Raw genomic sequence first — 25305 nt, 5'->3', positions numbered from 1 at the left:
CGGATGGGCATCATCCAATCCTTTGAGGGCCTGAATATAACCAAAAGTCAGAGAAAGAGAAATTTACTCTCTATGCTCGAGCTGAGACGTCTATCTTCTCCTGCCCCTTTTTTTGTCCATGCCGCACAGCATGCAGGATCTTAGTTCCCCAACCAGGAATCAAACCCGCACCCCATGCAGTGGAAGCACGGGAGTCTTAACCACTGGACCACCAGGAAAGTCCCATTCTCCTGTCTTTTATAGCTGTTGGTTTTTCCCCAATTCAGGATCCAATGAAGATTGCACGTTATATTTAGTTGTCATGACTGGTTAGTCTCCTTCATTCTAGAACAGCTCATCCCTTTTTTTAAACTTTCATGACACTGATATTTTTGCAAAGTCCAGGCCAGTTTTTTTGGTTTGCTTATTTGTTGGTTTGCTTATTTGCTTATCCTCAATTTGGATTTGGGTTAGATGCAGGTTTAACATTTTAGGCAAGAATACTTCATAGTTAATGTGTCCTTCTCAGGTGTATCACATCAGGCAGCCCATGATGCCAATTTGTCCCATTAAGTTCAGTCACTCATTTAGGGACCTTTCTCCATCATAAAGGTACCATTTGTGGTTTACAAATACTCTGCAGGATGATAATACTTTTAGACATATTTCATCCAATCATTTTAGCATCCATTAATGATTCTTTTCAGAATTAATTATTATGGTGGTGTTTGCAAAATGGTGATTTTGTATTTCTATTACTCCTTCTATATGTATTTGTTGCCATTCTTCTGTAAAGTAGTACTTTCCCTTCCCCATTCCCACTTCTTTCTTTTTCTCCCTCCCTCCCTCTCTCCCTCCCTCCCTCCCTCCCTCCCTCCCTCCCTCCCTCCCTCCCTCCCTTCCTTCCTTCCTTCCTTCCTTCCTTCCTTCCTTTGTTTTGACAGTACTAACTCATGGAATTTTTTTCAAGTCAATATGCTAAAATCCACTCTGGTAATTGATCATATTGATGCTCAGATGGTCCCTTTGTGACCGGTGGAATTCTTTAAGCTGACTTCTATATTTTTTTATATGTCCCCATCAATTTATTGAGCTTTTCTTACTTTCTGTCACATTAAGATGTTCCAGGCTCACCCTTAAATTTTTGCTGCCCTAGCCCTGTGCAATCAGTTATTTCTTCAAGGCCCTATTCTCTTTTTAAAAATTTTTATTTATTTATTTATTTAGGCTGTACCAGGTCTTAGTTGCGGCCTGCGGGATCTTTTAGTTGTGGTATGCAGACTTAGTTGCAGCATGCGGGATCTAGTTCTCCGACCACAGATCGAACACGGGCTCCCTGCGTTGAAGTCCCGGGGTCCTATTTTCTTTGTTGTTGTTGTTTTGTTTGTTTTAATGCGGAATGGTTTTGAGGAACCAAAATGTAGGTATCGATGTGCTTTTTGCTACAGGAGTGTCGTTGCTTCTTGGCCCTCTCAGTGGATAAAGCTAAGAAATATGTCTTTAAAATGTCTTTTAAAACACTACATATCAGGGTTTTACTTATTGTTTTGTTGAGTGTGATGGGAAAAATGTTAACAGTGCAGACTAAACGTAAAAATGTATCATGTCTGTAGCCCTTACATTGTGACTAGTCCCCTAAATTGAGGAAAATTTCCTCCAGTATTTGCAACCAATTATTTGATTCAGCAAAGAAGTTGCTTACATCATTGACTAACAAGTGGCATTCCCACATACATCTTTATTGTTTAACTTTCCTCTTACTCCTAACATAAATGAAAATATCAACCAACACTTACGCCAGAATTATACTTGCTCATCAATTGGCGCCCTAGGTTGGCTTTGGATACAAGATTTTGGCAAAAATCAACTAAAGCATTCTTTGAGAGTTAATTGCGTACAGAGTTTATAATAAAGAGCATTACACGTTTTATTATCATTCGTAAATTGTGTGTTACACATCCTTTCTATCAATAAAATTTATAATAAACGTAGGCACATTTATATCTACACACAGACTTTTGGTGGGAGAGCTGACGGTTAAACTTTCCCTAGCACACCACTGATCAGAGGCAACAAATGGCTAGTCCCAGACTCCACGGGGACCACTGACGTAGTTTGACCCACACAGTGGTATTTAAAGCAACAAACAAAAAAGCAGAATAATGTGCCAACGTTTACAAATCACCTGGAGTTCCTAATTCCCTTGAAGGATCAGGTCTGGCCCTGCTGTATTCTCCCATGGCAGTGACACTCAGCCAGCTTGCATTGCTGTGGACCCTTCAGGTGGATGTGCATGCCCAGCTCGCCACAATCCCCACCGCTCCCTATTGTCCTCCCAACCCTGTGACTGAGCGCCAGATGCCATGTTTCCCCATGTATATGCCTATTTGTCCTCTGTCAGCACAACCTGAACCGCATTTCAGTCTAGAAACCTGGCAACCTCAGGCTTGATTTATAACTTAATTAGCTTTCCTCCTCTATTGATTTAAGTCCCATTGACCCACAATTATTTCTTATAAGAATCACTTAAAACACATGTGAAAGGGCTCTGAAACTATTAAAAGCCACCAAATGGAAGATATGCACATTAAGATGCTCATAATGTCTAACATCAGTTAAGTTTATACTTTATTAATAAAAATCTATTAAAATTCAATTTGTTACATTTTCAGTAACTAATGATAGTAAATATATTTATTATTAATCTTTTCACTTGTATCCTTCTTGCCAGTTTTTCTCCCTCTTTTTTTCTTCTTTGTCTTTTTCCATCACTTTAATCTTACCTCTCAAATACAATGTCAGTAATGAGGTCATTACATTTTTCTATTAAAATTCATATTTTGGTCTTAGTTTTGGCCTAATTTAAACACTGACATTATAGATGCATGCTAATTAGCCCTAATGGCCAAATCCCCCACCAATTACGCAAATGTAGACATTTCAGGTTATTTCAGTCACCCTGTGTTAAGGTTAAGAGAAAAATGTGATGAATGTGATATAAAGTCATCAATTCCAAGACAGCCTGTCATTTCATAATAGAACTATTTCTTATTATGATATCATAAATTCAGTAATGTTTCAAATTCTTTGCACTCTGAATTTAGACATTTATACCATAATTGCCACAGATTCTTTATATTCCACTTTAATGGTAAGTTGGGTCTCTGGGAGAGAAGATTTTCTTCGTACAATGATGAGTCAGTTTAATTAATTAATTTTTAAATGTATTTATTTATTTATTTTTTGGCTGTGCCACATGGCTTGCAGGATCCTACTTCCCCAACCAGGGATTGAACCCGGGCCCTCAGGCGTGAGACTGCGGCATCCTGACCTGGACCACCAGGGAATCCCCAAGTCAATTTAATTAAAAAAGAAATATGTTGTGTTAGTTCCTTGTATCAATGCACATAAAACCATTTTGTGTTAACCCCATGAAACAAAGTATCTTGACTTTCGTTAAGTTCTTTCGTTAATTATTAGTTATTATCTATTAGTAATCTGGGCATATTTACCCATGGGAGTAATGTTATAAGGGACTGTTACATTCCCAGGCTAGTCCCTAGTGTAGTCAAACATAGTTCTCCTAGTATTAATCTAAGTTCCGATTTCTGGAGCAGGAGAAGGAGGTGGGGGATGAAGACAATGAGAGGAGAAAGGGGGAAGTGGTACAGCGGGGCCGAAGATAGTAGGCAAGACAAGAGAGGGACATGAAGGGCTAGAAGAGGAAAACTTTCCCTGGGTTTAGGCCTTGCTCTAAGGAAAAAACCCAATGCAGTTGGCCTTTGTGACTTCCAATTTTGATTTCTGTATCCCTTCCTCAGGACCCTAGTGCCCTCATTCAGTCCTAAGGTCCCACCCTATCCTCCAAGCTTCAAACCTCCCTCACTAAACACACTCACAAGATTCCCCTTTCTCAATGTGAATATTCTTAAGATATTTGGAAAATACCAGTCTAAGAGAGCCTAATCATTCTGTGGCAATCACAGTCTCAAAATGCTGAAGTCTATCATTCTCTACTTAGGGGAATTCCAACCTATCTAACAAAATGTAGCAAAAAAAAAAAAAAAAAAATTAAGGCAATGTTTTGAAGGAAGGCGCCTTTCTTGGGGGTCACCCCCTCTGCTGAGCTCCACTAAGCAGTTCCTGGGGTGCACTGGTCTCTCCATTTCTGATCTGACATTTCTCCACCTGCCCCCAGTAGCAAGGACCTAGCCTCTAGTTGGCCCTCAAGGCTCGTTTCTGGACTGAATCAAGTAGGTTTTTTGGCTCTTTTTATTTTGTTTTACCATGGATGGGCATGGGCAGAGCAGAGGGGGCCGGCAGAATGGGGGCTGGGGGTGAAGTGAAGTTGAGGATAGGAATACCCATGACCTTGTTCACAGATTCCTTGTTGAAATGATCCATAATGTGCCCGAGGTCCCAAAGGTTGGACACAGCTACAATGTTAGTAAATGAATGTGACAACATAGCTTTTGTTGCTTAGAACTGGGAAGGTTTTAAAGTAGGAAAAGTAGGGGAAGTTGCTGGCCATGCTGGCAGAGTTTGCAATACTGTATGATTTTAAGGATGACTCCCTGTTGAAAAGTGCCATGTCTAAGAAGGAGATATACATACAGGTTTGCCAGCCTTGGTGTAACAACATGGGCTTCTCTCTGGATTCTCTCTCCCCACCATCGTGGATGAGTAAACTCTGCTCTGGGGAGGGATGCTTGGCCTCGGTGCTGATGCGAAGCCTCTTCAGACCGCAAATAGCCAGGTACTCAGTGGGGAGAACGTTGGCACTGCACAGAGAAAGCTTCAGGTCCCGGACCAGCGTGAAGTTCAACAGGGGTCCCAGTGCAGATGTGTCTGTGAACCAGATGGTCAGATGGTCATTGTAGCTGGTTTGCTCGACTGCAAAAGGCAGGACGGTTTTACAGCTGCACATCAGGTTGGCCAAACTGTAGTCACAGTCCCGGATGTCTGCAGAGCAGCTGCACTTCCGAATGGTGTTTTCCTTCGTGAAAATTAGCGTGCCGTTCTTCTGAGCTCTCGCGAAGCAGCCAAGTGCAAAGACGCCCAGTGCACCGAGCACAAGGAGGCTGCACCCAGAGGGTGGTACCATTCTTGTCTCAGGGTGGACCAGCGAGCTTCCCCTTCATGAGCCGATTCACTGGAACTCACCTGAAAGACAATGTGCAGCTCTGCGATCACAGCCTCTCATTAGAAACGTGCAGCTTCCGGAAAAGGAGCCCCCTACATAACCCGTCTTAAACTTTCTCTCTTGCAGTTTCTAGCAAAGGCAGGCAATGCTAGGAGCCCAAGTGCAGGCAACGCTCTTTTCTCAGAACCTCCTGGGAGGCCTCAGCCAATCCCATGAACTCTGCTCACCTGAGGGGTAAAACTCCCCGTGATGTCTGTTGGTAGTGAGACCAACATGCCAACAAGTAAGCAAGAGCAGATGCCGGACAGGAGACCTACCGCAGCCTGTCTGTGGGCAGGGATTTGGAGTGTTCTAAGCGCGTACTTCCAAACTTCCTCCAAACTTCCCGTTGCCAGTACTGAATACCTGACTACTCTCTAAACAGGCACATATCCCCACCCCCCCTCAATATCTGACTTCCTGGAATTCAGGAGACAAACAGTTCCTTGTCGGAATCAGCTACCCACGTGCTACCTGTTAACACAGCATGAATACCGGTGAAACATTTAGTTAATGGTAAACTTCAATTTCTAACTAGACAAACATGCTCCCCTCGATCATATTAATCTGTTTGTAGGACCATTCATACTTTTCCTGGTCTCCTAGTCCAGAATTAGAATCCACTTTAACTGTGTTACTCGACAATGAAAAGATTAATCACACACCAGTTAATCACAATGATCCTGATTTATCTACTCCTTTCCCCGAACAAATTTTATAAATTGACTTTATTCAATAACTTACTATAGGGCTCCAAAAGGAAGCAATGTATAAGCACTGTTAAATGACCTAAATAAGGTAGGAATGCTTGTTTAATTTAAAGAGCAACCCTGATGTCCAATTTGGGGGCAAATGCCTTGCAGTGCCTGGCGTATAATAGACCTATGGTCTTCTTTTATGGTGTGCTTGGAATAAGACATTACGAAATAGGGCACCAGATTTCAGTTTTGCAAAACTAAGGAAATTTCTCCTGAGTTAGCTGATGACTGAACAGACAGACCAAACAATACAGTTCAGTGCATCTATACCTATGGTGGTAGGCATGGCAAGATGCTGGGGATAAGACCTCTGAATAGGAGAGTCCAGAGCTAGTGATGGCCCCCTGCAGGAAGCGTGGCAAGGAAGGATTGATGGAAGGTCACTCCAGGGAGTTACACATGTGTTCAAAGAGGATGGTGACAGCAGGAAAGAAGCTAGGCAGACCTGCATCCCTCGGGGAGTAAGATGAGGCTACAAGATGGCAGAGTAAGTCAATGTGAAATCTAAGGTGGGGGGCAGAGCTAAAAACGCTGGGGTCAGGTACACAGGCAGGCAGCACAAGTCCATCAACAGGTTGGTGGCGTGAGTGCTGGGAGATTAAAAATCAGCTCAGTCAAGTAAACTTGAATGGATGGTAAGACATTGGTTCACAGCAATCCTAATACATCCATTCATTCAACAAATGCCCATTGGGAGTTTACTAGGTGGCAGGTACTTTGCTAGCCCAGGGGATACAGCCCAGAATAAGACAATGAGCTTATGTTCTAAAGGACTTGATTCTGCTTCCAGAGCCCAAGGTGGGTCAGGCCTACGTGTGAGGACCAGAGGCTATGAGAGTAGGGAAGGGAAGGGAGGCAAAGGCAGGAGTCAGGTAAGGCCAAGCAGAAGAAACAAAAATGGGCAAGAGCCGGACCCTGCCCCAAGGGCTCATCTGCAAAAGAGGAAGACCAGGAAGGCTGAACCGAGAAAGCTCTCCTGAATGTACACACAAATAGAGGATCATAGGAGAGAGGTAGGCTAAAATCCAGTCGGGAGACTGGATAAGGCGTCTGATAGTGTTTGTGTTTATCTTGAAGTTGGCACAGGGTTTTCTTCTTTTTTTTTTTTTTAAGTATAAGTAGTGTTTTTATTCTTTCTAAAAATGGATTTTTCAAATAGCTTTTTAAATTAATTTTTATTGGAGTATAGTTGATTTACAATGTTGTGTTAGTTTCAGGTGTACAGCAAAGTGAATCAGTTATACATATACATATATCCACTCTTTTTGAGATTCTATTCCCATATGGGTCATTACAGAGTACTGAGTAGAGTTCCCTGCGCTATGCAGTAGGTTCTTATTAGTTATCTATTTTACATATAGTAGTGTGTATACATCAATCCCAATCTCCCACTTTATCCCTCCCCCACCTTTCCCCTTGGTAACTGTAAGTTTGTTTTCTACATCCGTAACTCTATTTCTGTTTTGTAAATAGGTTCATTTGTACCATTTTTTTAGATTCCACATACGAGCGATATCATATGATATTTGTCTTTCTGTGTCTGACTTACTTCACTCAGTATGACAATTTCTAGGTCCATGGCACAGGGTTTTCTTAAAGGATTTATTCATTAGTTCATTTTGTAGTAAAAGAAAGGGCTTTGAGAAACATGTAGATCCAGAATTCTCCCTGAACGAGAGGCTTAACAGTTTTAAATTGTGTTAGAATGTGGTGGCAAATACCCCACTTAGTAAGGAACAGTGCATAATTTACTAAATACAGATAATTTTAGATGATCACCTGTCCCAGATTCCACAGGAGGTTTCTAGGACTTCATGTCCCAGTAACCCCAGCATCCCAGAACTAGGAATGCTGTCATCGTATCAATGGCCTGCTCTGACCCCAGCCTTAGAGGGAAAGGGAGGGATGGGCATCTATACATCAGCTGGAACCTGGTGACCAAAGTGTCTACCTCATTCTTTTAGGTGCTGTTACCATTCAGAGGCGTGCATGGAAGAAGACAAGCGGTAAGAAGGGAAAAAGATATGGATTTCCTGGAGCTCTCCAGTGGAGCTGGAGATCCCCAAAGGGATTTGTGAGCAACTTCCTAGCAGTCAAGGCCCTGGCTGGGCCTCAGCAGTGAGGGCGCTGCCTTCCGGACATCAGGGAACTTGAAGGCCAGAACAAGGAGGCCAGATGCCTGAAGCCTCATGAAGGGTTACAGAGGGGGACAAGTATCCCTGGTAACCAATTGATGGGGTTTCCACAGAGATGCTAGTTGGCCATTTTTCTCCTTCAGTTTTTTTTTTTTAATTTTTATTGGAGTATAGTTGATTTACAATGTTGTGTTAGTTTCAGGTATACAGCAAACTGAATCAGCTATACATATACATATATCCACTCTTTTTTTAGATTCTTTTCCCATATAGACCATTACAGAGTATTGAGTAGAGTTCCCTGTGCTATACAGTAGGTTCTTATTAGTCATCTATTTTATATATAGTAGTGTGTATATGTCAATCCCAAACTTCCAATTTATCCCCCCCCCCGCTTATCCCCTGGTAACCGTAAGTTTATTTTCTATATCTGTGACTCTACTTCTGTTTTGTAAATAAGTTCATTTGTACCCTTTTTTTTAGATTCCACATATAAGTGATATCATATGCTATTTGTCTTTGTCTGACTTACTTTACTCAGTATGACAATCTCTAGGTCCATCCATGTTCCTGCAAATGGCATTACTTCGTTCTTTTTTATGGCTGAGTAATGTTCCATTGTATATATGTACCACATCTTCTTTATCCACTCCTCTGTCAATGGACATTTAGGTTACTTCTATGTCCTGGCTATTGTAAATAGTGCTGCAGTGAACATTGGGGTGCATGTATCTTTTCGAATTATGGTTTTCTCCAGATATATGCCTAGGAGTGGGATTGCTGGATCATACAGTAGCTTTATTTTTAGTTGTTTTTTTTTTTTTTTTTGTGGTACGCGGGCCTCTCACTGTTGTGGCCTCTCCCTTTGCAGAGCACAGGCTCCGGACGCGCAGGCTCAGCGGCCATGGCTCACGGGCCCAGCTGCTCCGCAGCATGTGGGATCTTCCCGGACCGGGGCACGAACCCGTGTCCCCTGCATCGGCAGGCGGACTCTCAACCACTGCGCCACCAGGGAAGCCCTATTTTTAGTTTTTTAAGGATCTCCTTCAGCTTTATCATGGATTTCTTTCTTTAGGTTTGTTGAACGTGGATTATGAACACCCTACTTTCACTATGTATCTCTTCATCTGTGGGCAAATTCCAGCCTGGCATAAGCAGAGCGAGCACAGATACATCACATTGCCCCCGCCCCTTGACCTGCTCCTGCCCATGGTAGCGGGGGCACTGTTGGGAAAGACACTCTTTTCTCTGGGGGTTGCTCAGCTTGTAGAAGGGAAATACGAATCTATCGGTAACTGCCTTGTGTCCAGAATGGGTGAGCTTGAGAATGAAGCCAACACAGAGGAAAACAGAGACAAGAAGTAGAGAGACATTCCTAACAGTCTTTTTCTCAGTGCCCAGATCAAGCCACGCCTGACATTCTTCCTTGATTTTTTTTTTTTATTTCTTCCTTGATTTTTTAAAAATATATGAGCCAAGTTGTTTTCCCTACTCAAGCCAATCTGAACTGGGATATCTATAAGAAGCGATTAAAAGTGTCTTGGTACGCTGACATTTGGCGAACTATGATTTTTCAGTCACTCGGTAAACATTTGTTGAGCGCTTGCTTTGTGCTAGGCACTGTGCTAGAAGATAAAGCTAGTAGGAGCTTCGTCAAGGGCTTATACCCCAGTCAAAGACACACTGGAACCAATGATCACACAGTAATGTGGTAATAATTATAATAACAATTTGTATGGGATATTAAGTCTGTACCTAGGACTGCCTGGGAGTGGCTAAGTTCATAATATCTGCTTAGAGAAATATTTCTTGAGTGAGAAACATAAAAGGAAAATTACCTACGTAATTAGCATAGAGTGACCAGAATTTTTCAAATCAAAAGTAGGATAGAGAGATTGACAGGATATGAGGTTGGCAGAGGTGGTAGTGGGAAGGGGCAGTCGAGGGGTCCTGTGGGGCTGGAATCCTCTGACTTCCTCTGACAGATCATTTCTCAGCATCCCAGTTTTTTGTGGGCTCCATCATTGAGATTTACAGACTGTGTCCTAATATAAGCCCCCTCCACACCCCTAGGGTTGGGGCATAGGGAGGGCCAGGGGCATAGGGAGGGGCAGGGGGCGTGGGTTTTATGTGTGGCCATTCTGCTTATGTCATGCTGGAGTCTGCCCACTAATGAACAAATGCACAGTGAAACTAGGGCAAAGGTTCATTCCTCCCTTACATACAGCCTAATGCCATTAAAGGGGGGTGGAGGTAGGGAGGGTGTGCTCCGCTCCACAGTCATTCAGCGACTCAGGCTTTATGTATGTATGTATGTATGTATGTATTTAGGCCAACTTCTAGGGCCCTCAGCTCCTCCACAGTATTTTTTTTCTTTTTTTTTTGGCCGTACTGTGCGGCATGCGGGATCTTAGTTTCCTGACCAGGGATCGAACCTGCGCACTCTGCAGGGGAAGCGGGGAGTCTTAACCACTGGATTAGCAGGGGAGTCCCCTCCACAGTATTTTCTGCCCACATTTCATGGGCCGGAACTCAGCCACATGGCACCACGTGGCTGCAAGCAGCTTGGAAATGAAGCCCAGCACTTTGCCAGGAGAGGAGAGGAGAATGTGGGTATTGGTGGGCACTAGAAGTTTCTGACGTACCTAGGTTGTGAGATACAATGAACAGCTTTATGCAACCATGACAAAAGAAGCTCAGGTGGTGTGAGTCCACCTAAAGTTTTCAGGCAAGATGCTGAAAACCATGTATGGCCGTTAAATCTTTGATCATTGAATCACTGAACATGTTTAGAAACCAGAGTTCCTATTCAGACTCATTTGAAATATTTTTATATCTCAGTTGGAGAAATCCTGAGAGCAATTAATACTAGCAGCTAGCTGCATGAAAGCAAAGACTCCTGAATTGAGCAGATACAGACATCAGTTACTTCAAAACAAATTCCACACAGATTCCTTCTCAATCTAGGATTACACCCCAAATGTAGATAATGTTTATACTTGGCTCCAAAAGGAATGTTTCAAACTGGACTAGTTTTGTTTATAAGAAGGTATTACTAGTAAGGAGATATTGTGTCAGCGGGAGGATAGCATTTGGACCATTTGCCTGAAACTGATTTGAAATGTCATGAAGAATGATCCTTTGAATTCGATAGTCTTAACACAAAAGACAAGACATAACGATTGTGGGAAAATAGAGCGACACTCTCCAAATCCTTACAGCAATCAAAAATTGAGTGATTTCAAATTTTAATTCAGATGTAAGTTGAATTTGAAATTAGAAGTGATTTGTTTTTAAGTGCAAAGACAATTAAGGGAAAGACTCAATTGAAGAAACTGGAGAAGAGAAGCAGACGCGGATGAGATGCTCCAGCAAGAAGCAGACAGTCTGAAATATAAATCTGAACGCAGCACGGGGAAGAAAGGGAGAAGAAATCCAGCGTCTGGGCATCCCAAGAAACCCACTTTGAAGCAGGACTTGCGGAGCTAAGTGAGGATGTCTCTCGCAAATGTAATCCCCAGAGTGTGTCCCTGCAAAAATCCTTAAAGATTTGGAGGTGCTGAAAATGAGAGGAATTCCTGAAAAGGAGACAATTTGGAATCTTAGGTGTACCCACAAAGTGAGATGCGTATCCATACTCTTGGAGTGTATTTTGTCAAAAGGGCACACACTGCCTGCTGACATGGACAGCAGTTAAGATGGCCTCGCTCACTGCTGGAGTCTAATGGGTTGCTCAAGGAACATCGCATGTACTCTGGGAACAAACAACTGGGCAACCAACTCTAAGGTGATGTGCATGGTGAGTGCTTATTAAAGACACAGACCAAGTGTTGGGCAGGGAGAAATGGGAAAGACTCCCAGAGATGGTGCTATGGGACTGAGGAGAGAGGGGATGGGGTGAGGAAAGCTGAGGTGCTGCATATAGAGGACTTGCTTGAGCAAAATCTCAAACTAGAGTACTTGGCATGTCTTGGGGCCATGAGGCTGGGACTGTGCCAGCCAAGCTAAGCGGTTTGATGTCCAAACGCTTCTGATCTTCACCCCACCAATAGAACCCCTCCCCAGTAGATATAATTTTTAATTTAAAGGTATTAGAAATACCGTAATTATACTGTACACGAAGAGTAGAATTTTAAATACTTCAGATGAAAAATAAAAATGGAAGTTTGAGTATTGTCAGCTCTACCCCACTGGCTCGTGTACCCCCTTTGATGTACACCCTCCCTTTGGAGGCCCCTGCTAGAGGCAAAAGTGAGGCGCTGAAGGCTTGTAAGCAGGGGAGACCCGTGTAGATCTGTGCTTAAGGAAGTTCATGCAGATGCCAGGTGGAGATTGAATCAGAGGGGCAGAGACCAGAAAACAATGAGTTCTAAGTGAGAAAATGCTTTTCTTTTGTATTTTCTTTGAACGTTTATCTCTCTCCACTTGCTGACTCCTAACTCCAGGCTCTCCAGATAAACTTATTTCACTATCTGGAATCCTTGAGGGGGTAGAGGGCACAAGAGAGTGGGATTGAGGAGGTGGGAATGAGGTCGAGGCTCCTGCCCTGCTGTCCCCTTGCTGTGCCTTCCTCTTAATTCCTTGGTCATCCCCTCATCCACTCTTTTCAGATGCCTGGTGCTAAAAGCCCACTCATACAGGGGTCTAATATCACGTGGTTAAGCCTTAGTACAGACTTAAGTAAACACATTCTTGCCCAAGGGGATTGCGCTTTAAGCCTTATCCCTACCTTGCCCCTTGTTAGAGGGATAGCGAGGGTTAAATAGAAATACAGGAGAAGTGTGGGGTGAGACTCCTTTCTAGGACCCAGAATTGTGTGGCCACCTGTTCTCAGGCCCAGTTCCCACTCATTTGTGGCTGTGCAATCACCCTTCCCATGGAGGTCAGGGAGGAAATGTTGGCTACTCTGTTCTGTGGGTGAGGAGCTCGCAGAGCTGCTGGATGAAGGCTTTAGGTGGAGGATCTTGAGAAGGATTTCTTGAAAAAAAAAGATTTTTAGCGTTTTCTTTTTCCTTGGCTCTGCTCCACAAGGGCACTTCAGGGGACAGTTTAGAGAGAAGCACGACATAAGATGATATTGGAAAGAGGAATAATGTTCTTATTGCTTAATATTTCAAAGCTTATAATGTTGAAAGCGAATTTGGGTTTCTCCCCCATGTTTTCTTACTAGGATAAGTGTTGTCTTTTCTTTCTTCTTCACATTCCACAACGGCACACTCCCCATCCCTGGTACGAGCCACTGAATTTTCACACACCCTTCCAAGTCATTCTGAAGTCACCACCTTGTAAAGTCTCTGTCGACAAAAATCACTTCCCCTTCATCGAAGTTCACATGGTTCATCATGAGAGGCAGGAAACGGGGTTTGCTGTGATTCTGATGGGATCAATTTCTCATTTGATTTATACAGTAAGACCTACACTATTTGCTATCATCTGATAGATTTCCTCATCTAGAAAAAGAGGAGATACAAGTTCATGTCTCCATAAGTTGGAATTTAGGCCAAATTAGCTTCAAGCATCCAATTTGGGTCTTCAGGGGACACAATTTAAAGCATTTTTGTGATTGTTAAACTCACTGAATATTTTTGGGCCAAAGAGCTTTTCTGAGTCATTTTTCTCAATATGGCATGGGAATGATAATACCTACCACACAAGGTTATAATAAGAGTAAAGCAAGGTGCATGTCATAATATATAGTCTATTAATGCTGTTCGTAAGTACTATTACCACTACTCATAAGCAACTATAATACACAGAGTACTATAGTACTATTCATAAACTACGGCATTTTGTAATGTCAGCATTATAGTGATAATAGGAATATATATATATTTGGGATATTAGAACATCCCAAAAGCCACCTTCCCCAAAATCCAAAGTAATGCTTAATTTAATGCACTGCTTGCATTGAAAATTTGAACAGAGAACAGGCTCAGCATAAAACAAAAAGATCTTCCTGTATCATTTTTTCTTGAACGTAATTTACAAATGCCCTCTTGTAAATTCTGAGGAATACGAGGCCTTGAAATTATTAGTAAGCAAGTCTGGTAAATGGAAATAACTGTCCAATTCCCATTTCTACTCATTTAAATGTGTGTAAAATGTTTACAGAGACAGCAAGAGCATGGGATATGATCAAAACACTTTCTTTCTGGTCTTCTACTGTGTTTGCTGGATATTGTGGTGTCTGAATAGCAGCCCCTAAAGATATCCATGTCCTTATTTATCCTTAGAACCTGTGAATATTACCTTACAAAGCAAGGAGGATTTTACATACGTGATTGAGTTAAAGATCTTGAGATGGGGAAATTATCCTGGATTATCTGGGTAGGCCCAACGAAATCACAAAGGTCCTTCTAAGAGGGATACAGGAAGAGAGAGAGAAGAAAAAGTGACAACAGAAGCAGAGACTGGAGTGATGTGGCCATAATCCAAGGAATGCCAGCAGCCTCTAGAAGCTGGGAGAGGCAAGAAATGGATTCTCCTTTGGAGTCTCCAGAAGGATTAGCCCTGCCAGTACCTTGAATTTAGCGGAGTCAGACTGATTTTGGACCTCTGACCTCCAGAAATGTGAAAGAATAAATTTGTGTTGTTTTAAGCCACTAAGTTTGTGGGAATTTGTTAGAATGGTGATAGGAAAGGAATATGGAAATTATGAGGAAACAAAACCACCCAATCAAACCACTTTTGGATCAAGCACACTAGCTCCTCTTTATTCACAGCCCTGCAGTATTCACTAGTTGTGTCATGTGTCTTATTACTCTCACTAGACTGGATCATAAGCTCTTAGGGTAACAATGTCCTAAACTCTTTTCCATTCTTCTGTAGTGCCAAGCTCGGAGCTGTCATAGAGTAGCCGCCCTGTATTGGACCCAGCCCAGTCTGAACAGATGCATCTGGACACGTCTCATGAGTTCAGAGGGTGACCGTATCCAGGTGGTTATTTGTATATGTGGAATTGTTGAGAAAAAAGAAGGAAGAGTAAAGATGATGTGTGAGGGTCTGGGGCAGGACTGGGTGGAGGGACGGGACAGCACTTGCCTCTTCTTAACCCAGACTAATTAAAGCCTTGGGCTGAGTCCAGTGGAGTTGTAGGCAGATACTGTATGGACGGCTCTCAAGAACTCGGAGATTCGGGGCACAGTGGCCCCTGCCCAGGTGAGAAAGTGTGACACTGAGCAGGGGACAGAGTCATTCTCCCCACTTCTGCACTGAGGGCAGCTCAGCTCTGAAACAGCGAGGGATAAGGGGCAGATAGCATCATTTGGCCTCTCCTGGAGGACAGACTGGGATGTCCCCAGACACTGCTCTCCGGGCAACAAGTTAACAGGGAGCCCCATGGCAGTGGCATGGGGGGGCAGTCGACATCCAATGGTGGCTGGGGACAGAGGCACATGAAAGGATCGTTTGTGAATACAGGTGAGGCACTCCTGGGGACCCCAAGAAATGATTAGAGGAGACTCTATTGTGTAGACATGGGGGTGGGAAGGAGGCAAGGACCTGTATCAGGTAGATGGGAGCACAAACCAACCAGATACAAGCGATTAGTGTTAATTAAACCTTATTTGTGTCCACTGGTTGGTGAAGCCAGGATCTCTTCAAGTATCAATTGGATTACTGCTTTCAGATTAAACGTAGTTAATGATAGAAATGAACTAAAGTGTTCAAAAGCGTCTAGACTAAGATAATTAAGAACTAACTGGGGACTTTCCTGGTGGTCCAGTGGTAAAGAATCCGCCTTCCAATGCAGGGGACGCAGGTTCGATTCCTGGCTGGGGAACTAAGATCCCACATGCTGCAGGGCACCTAAGCCCTCGCGCCACAGCTACTGAGTTCGTGTGCCACAACTAGAGAGAAACCCGAGCACCACAACAAAGATCCCGCGTGCCACAACTCAGACCTGATGCAGCCAAGAAAATAGTTTTTAAAAATAGCTATATATATATATATATAAAGCTATTTTTTAAAAGAACGAACTGAAAAGCAGACGTTTTATGTTTTGAAAGCATTCAGCTTAATTGAATGTTGATTTCACCCACGAGTTTGTCTATTGGATGCTGGAACAATTGCTGCTGGTATGCTGTGTCAGCCAGATTTCTATTGTGACAGACCCCTGGTCTTCAAGTTGACCATGGTTTCCCCAGTCCTTAGCGCCTGACTCATAGAAGCACTCCGTAAATATTTATATTATCCAAATAAATCCCTATATTAGCTAAGTCAGAGAGACATGTTATTGATCCTTTACTTCCTCTTTTACCTTTTACCTCCTGGAATTGTGGAGTGTATCATATCAAATTAGCAAGCAAAATCTATCTTCTTCTTTAGCAGGAATTTCAGCGTGTGGTTCAGCCATGACAGAAGAAGTATAAGGAGATTTTGTGTACTGGTGAGAGGGTGGCAATTTAAACTCAACATCTTACGCCTTGCTTGTGAGTCTCCTTGAAGGTCACCGAATGACATCTGGCAAAAGACCCATGAGGCATCCGCAACCTCTTGTGACTTTACCAGTGAGCATCGACTAAGTTTGCAGTTGCCTTGGAACTTTTCTGTGAATCTGATGGGGACAAAGGGTGAAACACACTCACCTAGGATAGGGACCATGAGACCCGAGTCAGGACCCCAGATCACCGTCCTTCTACCTCACTCCACGTGGCTTCCCCAGGCTTCAGGGAGGCATGAGTTGAGTTAGTATATATTGATCTCACAGATATTTGTGGGCATCAGAAGCCATTGCCTTAATTGCTCTCCGTTGAGGGATTATAATAACCCCTGCTGCAAACTTCCCCACAATCTAACATTTAAGCATCCAGTCTTGTGAAACTAATTCAGGGAGAGCTTTGCTCAAATTACTGGGCCTGTATTATATGAGTGTGAGGTTGCCAAGGAAAATAAGTCTGAGTAATCCCTTTGCTAGGAGATGAGAAACAAAAAAATGCTGGCAGACCTTTAATATTTTAATTACCTGCTTCCAGAACAATAAAAAGGGACTCAGGCCTTCCACTTACAGTTGTACATTATTACAGCCCATAAAATACCTTAAACTATTTCCTTAAGATGTAAGCCTTAAGCTTTTTCCTTTCATCTGTATTCAACCATTAGATTTTAGACAAGTAAGAGTTAAATTTTTCCTTTAGTGGTTTTAGTTACAAGTATTGGAACCAAAGGTAATTTGAACCTTGTTGCTTTCTTGGAAGATTTTTTAGGGTTTTTACGTGCCTACAACTAAAGGTAATATGGGATCCTGGAACAGAAAAAGGACATTAGGTATCTAAGAAAATCTGAATAAAATATAGATATTAGTTAAAATAATAATAATGTATCAATATTGATTCATTAATTGTGACAAATGTATAATACAGTAATGTAAGTTGTTAATAATAGAGGAGACTGGGTGCGGGGTATATGGGAACTCTCTGTGCTAACTTCACAACTTTTTTGTAAGTCTAAAACTATTCTAACATAAGAATTTTATTTGAAAAGAATGCCTCCTGACCTCATTGATGACTCATTGAAGGTTATTTTTGTGACAAGAGCAGAACTCTAGTGGATAATATGGGCAACACAATTTGGGCTAAACTGAATACCCATGAAATGGTGACTAGGCATGACTCCAAAGGAATCCTGTAAAGCTCCTGGACACAGAGAAGATCCTGGCTTCCTAATGACCTTGGAGCCCAGGCAGTTCAGAAATGCAAATGAGAAGTGATCATTTTATGGGAAATGGATCAAAACTGGAATGGAAAGGCATCAGGGAATATTGTTAGAACAAGTCCTGATGGATGTGTGTGTGTGTGTGTGTGTGTGTGTGTGTGTGTGTGTATTGTCTTCTTTTGTGTGTGTGTGATGCCTCCCTCATGCTGCTTATGTTGCCCCCTGTGTCAGGAGTGTTTTCTATTTCTCTTCTGCTAAGAAACCACCCTCATCTCTTAAACTGTCTTCACATCTTTCACGGATCTTTATTGGCTAGATTCATGGATGACAGTGCTTGCCTACCTCAGACCTCTCATAGGTCCACATCAGTTAACCATAAAAGAAATTTAAAACCAAGCTTTTGCAAGCAAATCTATAATTATACTGAGAGCCCAGTGCCTGTTTTATGTTAGATTTTTTAAGCCACTCTAAGCCGGCTGTTCTTAGGGTCATTCCACTGGAATGATTGTTATCGGATTCCCAGTGACTCCCACCCCCCAAATGTGCCAAAACCAATGGTTAATGTCCTCGTCTCATTTTGCTTGACTTCTCACCAGCATTCAACATGGTTGCCAGCTCCCTCCTTCCTGAGCAAAGGCCTTTCTGTTCTTCCTTGACACCACATGCTCCTGTTTCTCTTGCTACCTCAATGCCAACTCCTTCTTAGTATCCGGCTGACGTCTGCTCGTCTTCCCTGAGTGTTGCATGCTCCTGGCTTGGCGCCTGGCTCTCTTCTCTGTGTATATCCACTCCCTTGGTGATTGCATGCTAACCCCTGGATTTCAGTATTATCTACATGCTGATGACTAACCGCTCCCACACCCTTCCCTGAGCTTCGTGCTCATGTATCCAACATCTCACTTGAATAGCTCTACCTGAATAGCTAACAGACACCTCAGACTTAACTCGTCAAATATACAACTCTTGACTCCCAAGAGAGTTCAGACCACTAGATAGAGAACAGATGTTATTGTACTAACATTTTACTACACACACCTTTATTGCCCCTCAGCCCTGTGTTCCCAGGGCTAAACTAGCTAAATACAGAAAATGGTCGTCGATAGGAGGCAACGTACTTTCACATAAGAAATGTGGGAGTTCCATGTGTGTTGAAAAATGACTGAAATCAGCAACTACACATATTTTTCAAAGATGAATAATATTTAATAAGTGCTTCTTTTGTACCAGGTACTGTTTGAAGTATTTTACATGTTTTATTTCATTTCATCCTTACAATAATCGTAAAGGTAGATATTATGGCCCCATTTTCTTATCAGAAAATGAAGACACAGAGAGGTTAAATAGCTTGGTCAAAGTCACAGAGCCAGAAAGAAACAACTGAGATTTGAACCCAGACAGCCAAATATACTCTAAGGCGTCATGGTGGAAATTACAGTTTCATTTCCCACCCCAGGGTCAAGTTCCTACTCACATGACGTTCTGTGCCTCGGATTCTATTACTAGAGTCCGTGGCCTCTAACCTCAAGTGTGCATAGAAACCTCACGCTACATGAACGGGAAATAAAAGGAATGAAGTGCGTTCTATCAGGCACAAGCATCAGAACGCTTTTTTTTTTAAAAAAAGAAATGGCTTATACATTAGATTTTAAAATAAGGACAACATTGGTTGAATGCTGCTGCTGTTAACATAGTCATGGAATGTGGGACAAAGATTCTCAGAGAGCAAGCCAGTGGGAAGTCTTAACTAAAATATGTGGCTACTGCACCCTTCTACTCAACACAGGTTCTTGTGAGAGTTTATTAACCAATGGTTGCAAACCCTTCAAGCATTTCCTGTGAATGGCTTGCTATACGTTGAGCTAATTAGATCATTGGTGCTCCAACCCCCATCTCGGCAGGTCTGGCCCCCTTAATCCCACACCCCTGGAACTGTGTGCTTTGTCTCTTCTCTCCATTGACACAGAGACACGAGGCACTGGACCCTGAATTTTTTTTCTTTTTTTTTGGCTGCACTGTGTGGCTTATGAGATCTTAGTTCCCTGACCAGGGATCGAACCCGGGCCCCTGGCAGTGAGAGTGCCAAATCCTAACCACTGGACTGCCAGGGAATTCCATAGACCCTGAATTTTAAAAGTGGATCATACACTAGGTTCAAGCAATAAAAATATTGATGCGAAAAAGAAAATTGGGAAGTGCTGTGTCAACTGTTGAAAAGTATTCATTTCCATAGATACTGTATTGAATCTGTTATTTTCAGAAAATGCCCAATTTCTGTCAAAAAACATGATGAGAAATCTTTATTTCCTTTCAAGCATTATGTTTAAATAATGCATTACATTGAATTGTTTGGTATAAAAATAAAAGTAAAAAACTTGCGAAATATCATCCTTTTCATTAAAAAACATTTCAAGCAAATGAGGTCTGATATTTTTGGTAGTTTTTAAGGACAGGTTTTTATAAATGTTATGCACAATTCTTTTGAAACATTTCCTTTCCTCAATATACACCAACACACTTATTGCTAAAAAACTGCCCCAAAACATATTTATTAAACAATGAATATATGCAGAACTGTGTAAGGATTACTGGTTTTGATTAAAACATCCCCATCACTGTTTTACTACAGTATTTATCGTGTTTGTTTCACTTTTGAATGCAAGAACCAAGTTTTTAAAAAGTTAACCAATCCAAATGTTGATGCTCATCTAAATTTGGTTTCTTCTTGTCTTCCTATGTTTTCTTACGAATAGTGTGTAAATAAACAGTAAATATAATACCATTAGATAAAATCAGAGTGAAGAAACAATAAAAGCCAATGTTTTGAGAGTTCCTAGTTTTGCTGGTGATCACGGTAAGGAAAAGAGATATGACACAAATCTCTTTCATTTAATTGTTATTTAGCATTAAAGACCAACAGGGTAATATAGCCGGATTTTTTTTTTGTTTTCTTTTTTTAATTTTATTTTAGCCAGATTTAAAAATAGAAACAGGAAGCTCAGATTCCACGGCGATATTTGTTATATAATATTAACCTAAGTGAGTTTATCTATTTAGGGACTGAGAAGACCATTTCATTCTTTGCTTAATGTACTGAAAACATTTCCTTTTAAAGGCAGAATCTCAGTAAAGAGCAACTCGTATGCCTGGAAGCTTAAAGGAGTGTTTCCCGGTGAAAGTGACTTATAAGTACGTGTTATATTCAGGAAATGCAAACACTACAAGAAGAAGGTGGTGCCGATGGTGATTCTTCAAACCATCCCAGCACTTTCCTGCCATGCAGCAGAAATTGTGAAGCTATTAAAAACTGTTAAGCTAGACATGCTTTTCAAAAAAGAACAGAGAAATGACTTACATCTCAGGCTCCACTGCAAGGCTGGCTCCGCCACTCCCAGATCTCTGCCTGATGCTCCACTCTGGCTTGACAGCTGCTATAATCTGCAAGTCAGGACGGACGGAATGCCTGTTCTTGCACTTGCTGTTCTTTTCCGTTTTCAGAGAGCCAGTGGCCCTGGTCGTTTCCATGGCAACCAGAAGGAAGCTGCCCACCTACCGGTTTCATGAACCACACAGTGGGAGACAACCCACCTTGGAGACTGCTGGCTACTCTTTTGGGGGTTCCAAAGTGGAAAGTTTCCGGAAGGAATGAAGGAGACTGCTGTTCTATGCTGACCTGAAGGGCTAACAGTAATGCAAGAAATTCTACTGTAGCAGGAAATTGAATGAATTAAGTGTAGAGCATGGAGGCTCCTTGATGCTTTCACTATCATGATTTGTTCCACTCATTTTGGTCCAATGAATTGTTACTTATGGCAAATGCCTGAACTAGTATAAAAATTGTCCTATTGTGGTTTTTCCAGAGAGAAAGTGAACTCATTTCAACTCCAAAGCTGTAGTCCTAGAGTTTATTACACTATGTGAAGTAAGTCAGACAGAGAAAGACAAAGATCATATGATATCACTTATCTGTGGAATCTAAAATATGATACAATTTTAGTATATGTGCTGCCAAAGCCAGCCCTAAAATATGATACAAATGAACTTATTTACAAAACAGAAACAGACTCACGCACACAGAAAATAAACTTATGGTTACCAGGGATTTCCCTGGTGGTCCAGTGATTAAGACTCCACGCTTCCAATGCAGGGGGCGCAGGTTCGATCCTCGGTTGGGAAACTAAGATCCCGCAACCCCCCCCAACCCCCAGATAGCATCATACAACTATGGTTACCAAAGGGGAAAGGGGAGGGGGAGGGATAAATTAGGAGTTTGTGATTAGCAGATACAAACTACTATATTTAAAACAGATGAAGAACAAGGTCTTACTGTATAACACAGGGAGCTGTACCCAATATCTTGTAATAACATATAATGGAAAAGAATATGAAAAAGAACATACGTGTGTGTGTGTGTGTGTGTGTGTGTATAATTGAATCACTTTGCTCTACACCAGAAACTAATACAACATTGTAAATCAACTATACTTCAACAATAACGAACAACAAACGTGTTGTCCTGTTCTCTCTTTTTTTAGTTCCTTTTATAAAAATGTTAAAATCAAATAAATATGTAAAAAACATTTTATGACATTAATTGGTGAGGGCTCACTATGGAAGAAATCAGGTGAATGATGGTGATGGAGAAAAATTTTTCTACTTAAAAACATTAGAAAACTAGAGTAATTGATTTATAATTACCCAGATACAGATTATCCAATACATTAAAGCAGAGAGCACCTCCCTAGGGAAATTTATTCATTTCTTTATTATTCATCCGGTGAACCCTTTCTACACTCCTGCATTGTGCCAGAAGTTTTAAAGGACAATAGAGGTAAATGTCGTCATTCTTGTTTTCAAGGAAGTTATAATGTGAAAGGGGTGATTATATATGTTGAATGTGGGAAATGTTTGAAGGGAGGTACAAAGAAAACATGTAGGAGATTCGGAAAATGCAGGACTACATTTTGGCAGGGAGACTGGAGAAGTCTCTGTGGAAAGGTGCTTGATCTGGGCCTGGAAGGCTGGCTGGATATGAGTAGTCGGATATGGGAGAAAAAGGGCAATAATGCCTCATGGGATGATTCTCTGGCCAATGGAGGATGTGAGCTGATGGATGTTTCCTCCTTTCTCACCTCATACAGTCCTGACACATACATCATCAAGCTTCTCAGGTGGTCCATGGGATCAAGCAACACAGGCAATTAAGAAACTTGCTGGAGCAAAGGTTTTGAGATGGGAGAGCACCTACGAGTATTCTTTGAAAGCCAGTGATTCATATTTAGAAGCAAAGGAATTAAGAATAGAGAGAATCCATTATTGTTGGTGTTTAGTTTCAGCAAAGCAAACATATTAATTTTACCACATGAGGATGGTGGAACATGGACTTCAGTTCAAATCTCGATTCTGCTACCTTCTAGAACATTATTACCTTTTAATTTTTTATTTATTGCAGTTAGTTGATTTACAGTATTGCATTAGTTTCAGGGGTATAACATAGTGATCCAGTTATTATTTTTTGCAGATTATATTCCACTGAGGTTATGAAAGGATATTGAACATTATTATTTAAATTTTATAAGCCTCAGTTTCCTCATCTATAAAGTGGGGATAGCAATATGTCATTGAGAGGTTGAGGTGAGAATTAAATGAGATGATATGTGTGGCTGGGATGCCTAGGATGGAAGAAGGGAAGGATGACTGTCCATACACCAGCTTTCCCAACTTTTCAGAAAAATTGTGGCTAATACAATGGCTTGGCGCACTCAACCTCTGTGCCAACGCTTTTCTCTCTCGCTTGCCTCTGCTACAGAGAATGGAAAACCAAAATAGTCAATTTGCAGAGTCCTCAACTGCCATGGCAGCTGGGGCTCCACACGTGATTTAAGTTTTATTGATCCTTTATCCTTGAGTCGGAACTGAGTCACAAGGAGAGAAGACCATGAGCGTTTGTTTGGGAACTGAGTTCAGTGGAGAGCAAGAGAAGGGTTGTGAGCATCTCTGTTGCTGGCCTGGGTCTCGGCAGAACTGGCCTAGTCTGGGAGCTAGTGCTGTGGGGGGTGTTTTCTGATTGACTTGCTTCCAGGTTGTGGCAGATGCCTTGGAGCCGATGACTGTGGCACTGGCTTCCTGTAGGAGAAAACGGCCTCTTAATTCAGCAACTGCCTGATGATGGAAGAGGCAGCAGCTCCCTTGATGACCCGATTCTACGGTGGCATTCTGAGTTCAACTAAAGTCTTTTCAGCCCTCCCCAATGATTTAAGAACTCTCTGTATATCTTAAGGAACTCTTTGTGTTTAAACCAGCTAAAGTGGACTCTGTTGTCTCTAATCGACATGATCCCTGAATGAAACACTAGTTCTGGCCAATACAAGGTAAGTTTGCTGGTACTGCCTCTTCTGCTGCTTCTTCCTGCTTGAACACAGACACAGATTGGGGGAGTAATTCCTATCACTGAGGACAGAGCAGGAACGTGAAGGAGCCTGGTACCCTGAGGACATTGCTGAATCCCTACAGCAGCTCTGTACCACCCAGTCTTCAAGATAGAGTTAATATAACCTGCTCACAGTTATTTTAATGACTAACTGGGATAAACTACACACAGTATTGAGCCTAAACTGTGCACAGAGGAGGCATTCAATCATGGTAGCTATTATAATCATTACTCTTTGTCACCATCTCTGTTTATGACATGGATGCTTTCCAGGACCTCTTGCCGAGTCAGGGGCTGGAATGAAGGCACAGAGAATGTAGGGGTGGGTTCCTCCCTGGAAACTTGAAGTCCAAAAAAAAAAAAAAAAAGACAGCTGCCGATGAAATATGGCTGGATCTCTGTGTGTGGCATGTTAAACATTTACCACAGGTTATATATCTCTCCATCTTTCTGAAACACTCACTTCCATTTGCTCTTTGTGTTAATGAGGTCACATGGTTTAAGTTGATTTAGCAAAGATAAGTGTTCGGAAGACTAAAGAAACCATTCCACTGCCTGTTCTGTTCAGCTGCAGAGTCAAGGGGGTGGTGGAAAAGTATTTGTTCCCTGTGGGCTTGAATCCTACTTTTGTCGTTGACTAATTTTGCTTCTTTCATTTTTTTCTCATCACAAGAGCAATGCAGGCTCCTGCTAGCACATTCAAATGATACCCAGTGTATTAAGTAAGAGTGAAAATCTACACCTACCTCTCCAACACGTCCTGGAGAAATAGTGCTCGTGTAAGTCTTTATTGAAGCAAATCTTGCTTTGTCTTTAAACCTCAGCAGCTGCTTTGATTGTTCATTAACATGCTGGCTCCTTAAACTCTTCTATGATGAGGTCATACCCCACCGCTTTCAACAGGCTTTCTTCTAGTTATTGTCATCTGAGGACTCTACTACCACTGGCTTAGCCACCTCCAAATCATCACCAGTATCATCTAATACTGTTTATTCTGTCCTGGACCACTTCAGGAACCATGTCAGTTTCCTTCTTTCCTTCTCAACTCCTTCTTGGCGATGTCAACAACCCTATTACTCAATTCACTGCAGGATACAGACACTTATGTCTTCACCTGGTAGCACTGAGTGTGCTGTAGACTTTGTCATCGGTGTACGGCTCTGTTCCACCTTC

The 25305-nt window shown here is 42.0% G+C and overlaps 1 protein-coding gene across 1 annotated transcript; it reads right to left on the bottom strand.

Moving 5' to 3' along the window:
• Positions 1-1870: 1870 nt before the first annotated feature.
• On the bottom strand, positions 1871-21193 carry EPCIP (exosomal polycystin 1 interacting protein). The gene is made up of 2 exons (XM_030880782.2): positions 21058-21193; positions 1871-5142 (listed from the first exon to the last, which is right to left on the bottom strand). Exon 2 carries the CDS (start codon positions 5081-5083, stop codon positions 4424-4426), a length of 660 nt encoding a protein of 219 aa, XP_030736642.1. The 5' UTR covers positions 5084-5142; positions 21058-21193; the 3' UTR covers positions 1871-4423.
• Between the last annotated feature and the right edge of the window lie 4112 nt (positions 21194-25305).

Source organism: Globicephala melas, chromosome 4 (assembly GCF_963455315.2).
Source record: "Globicephala melas chromosome 4, mGloMel1.2, whole genome shotgun sequence".
In the NCBI taxonomy this organism is placed as follows: Eukaryota; Metazoa; Chordata; class Mammalia; order Artiodactyla; family Delphinidae; genus Globicephala; species Globicephala melas.
The sequence above is the reverse complement of the archived record's forward strand: the minus strand, read 5'-3'. Positions and strand labels throughout refer to the sequence as shown.

Coding starts and splice junctions, on each gene's coding strand:
- EPCIP (XM_030880782.2), bottom strand. CDS start 5,083: ATGGTACCACCCTCTGGGTGCAGCCTCCTTGTGCTCGGTGCACTGGGC.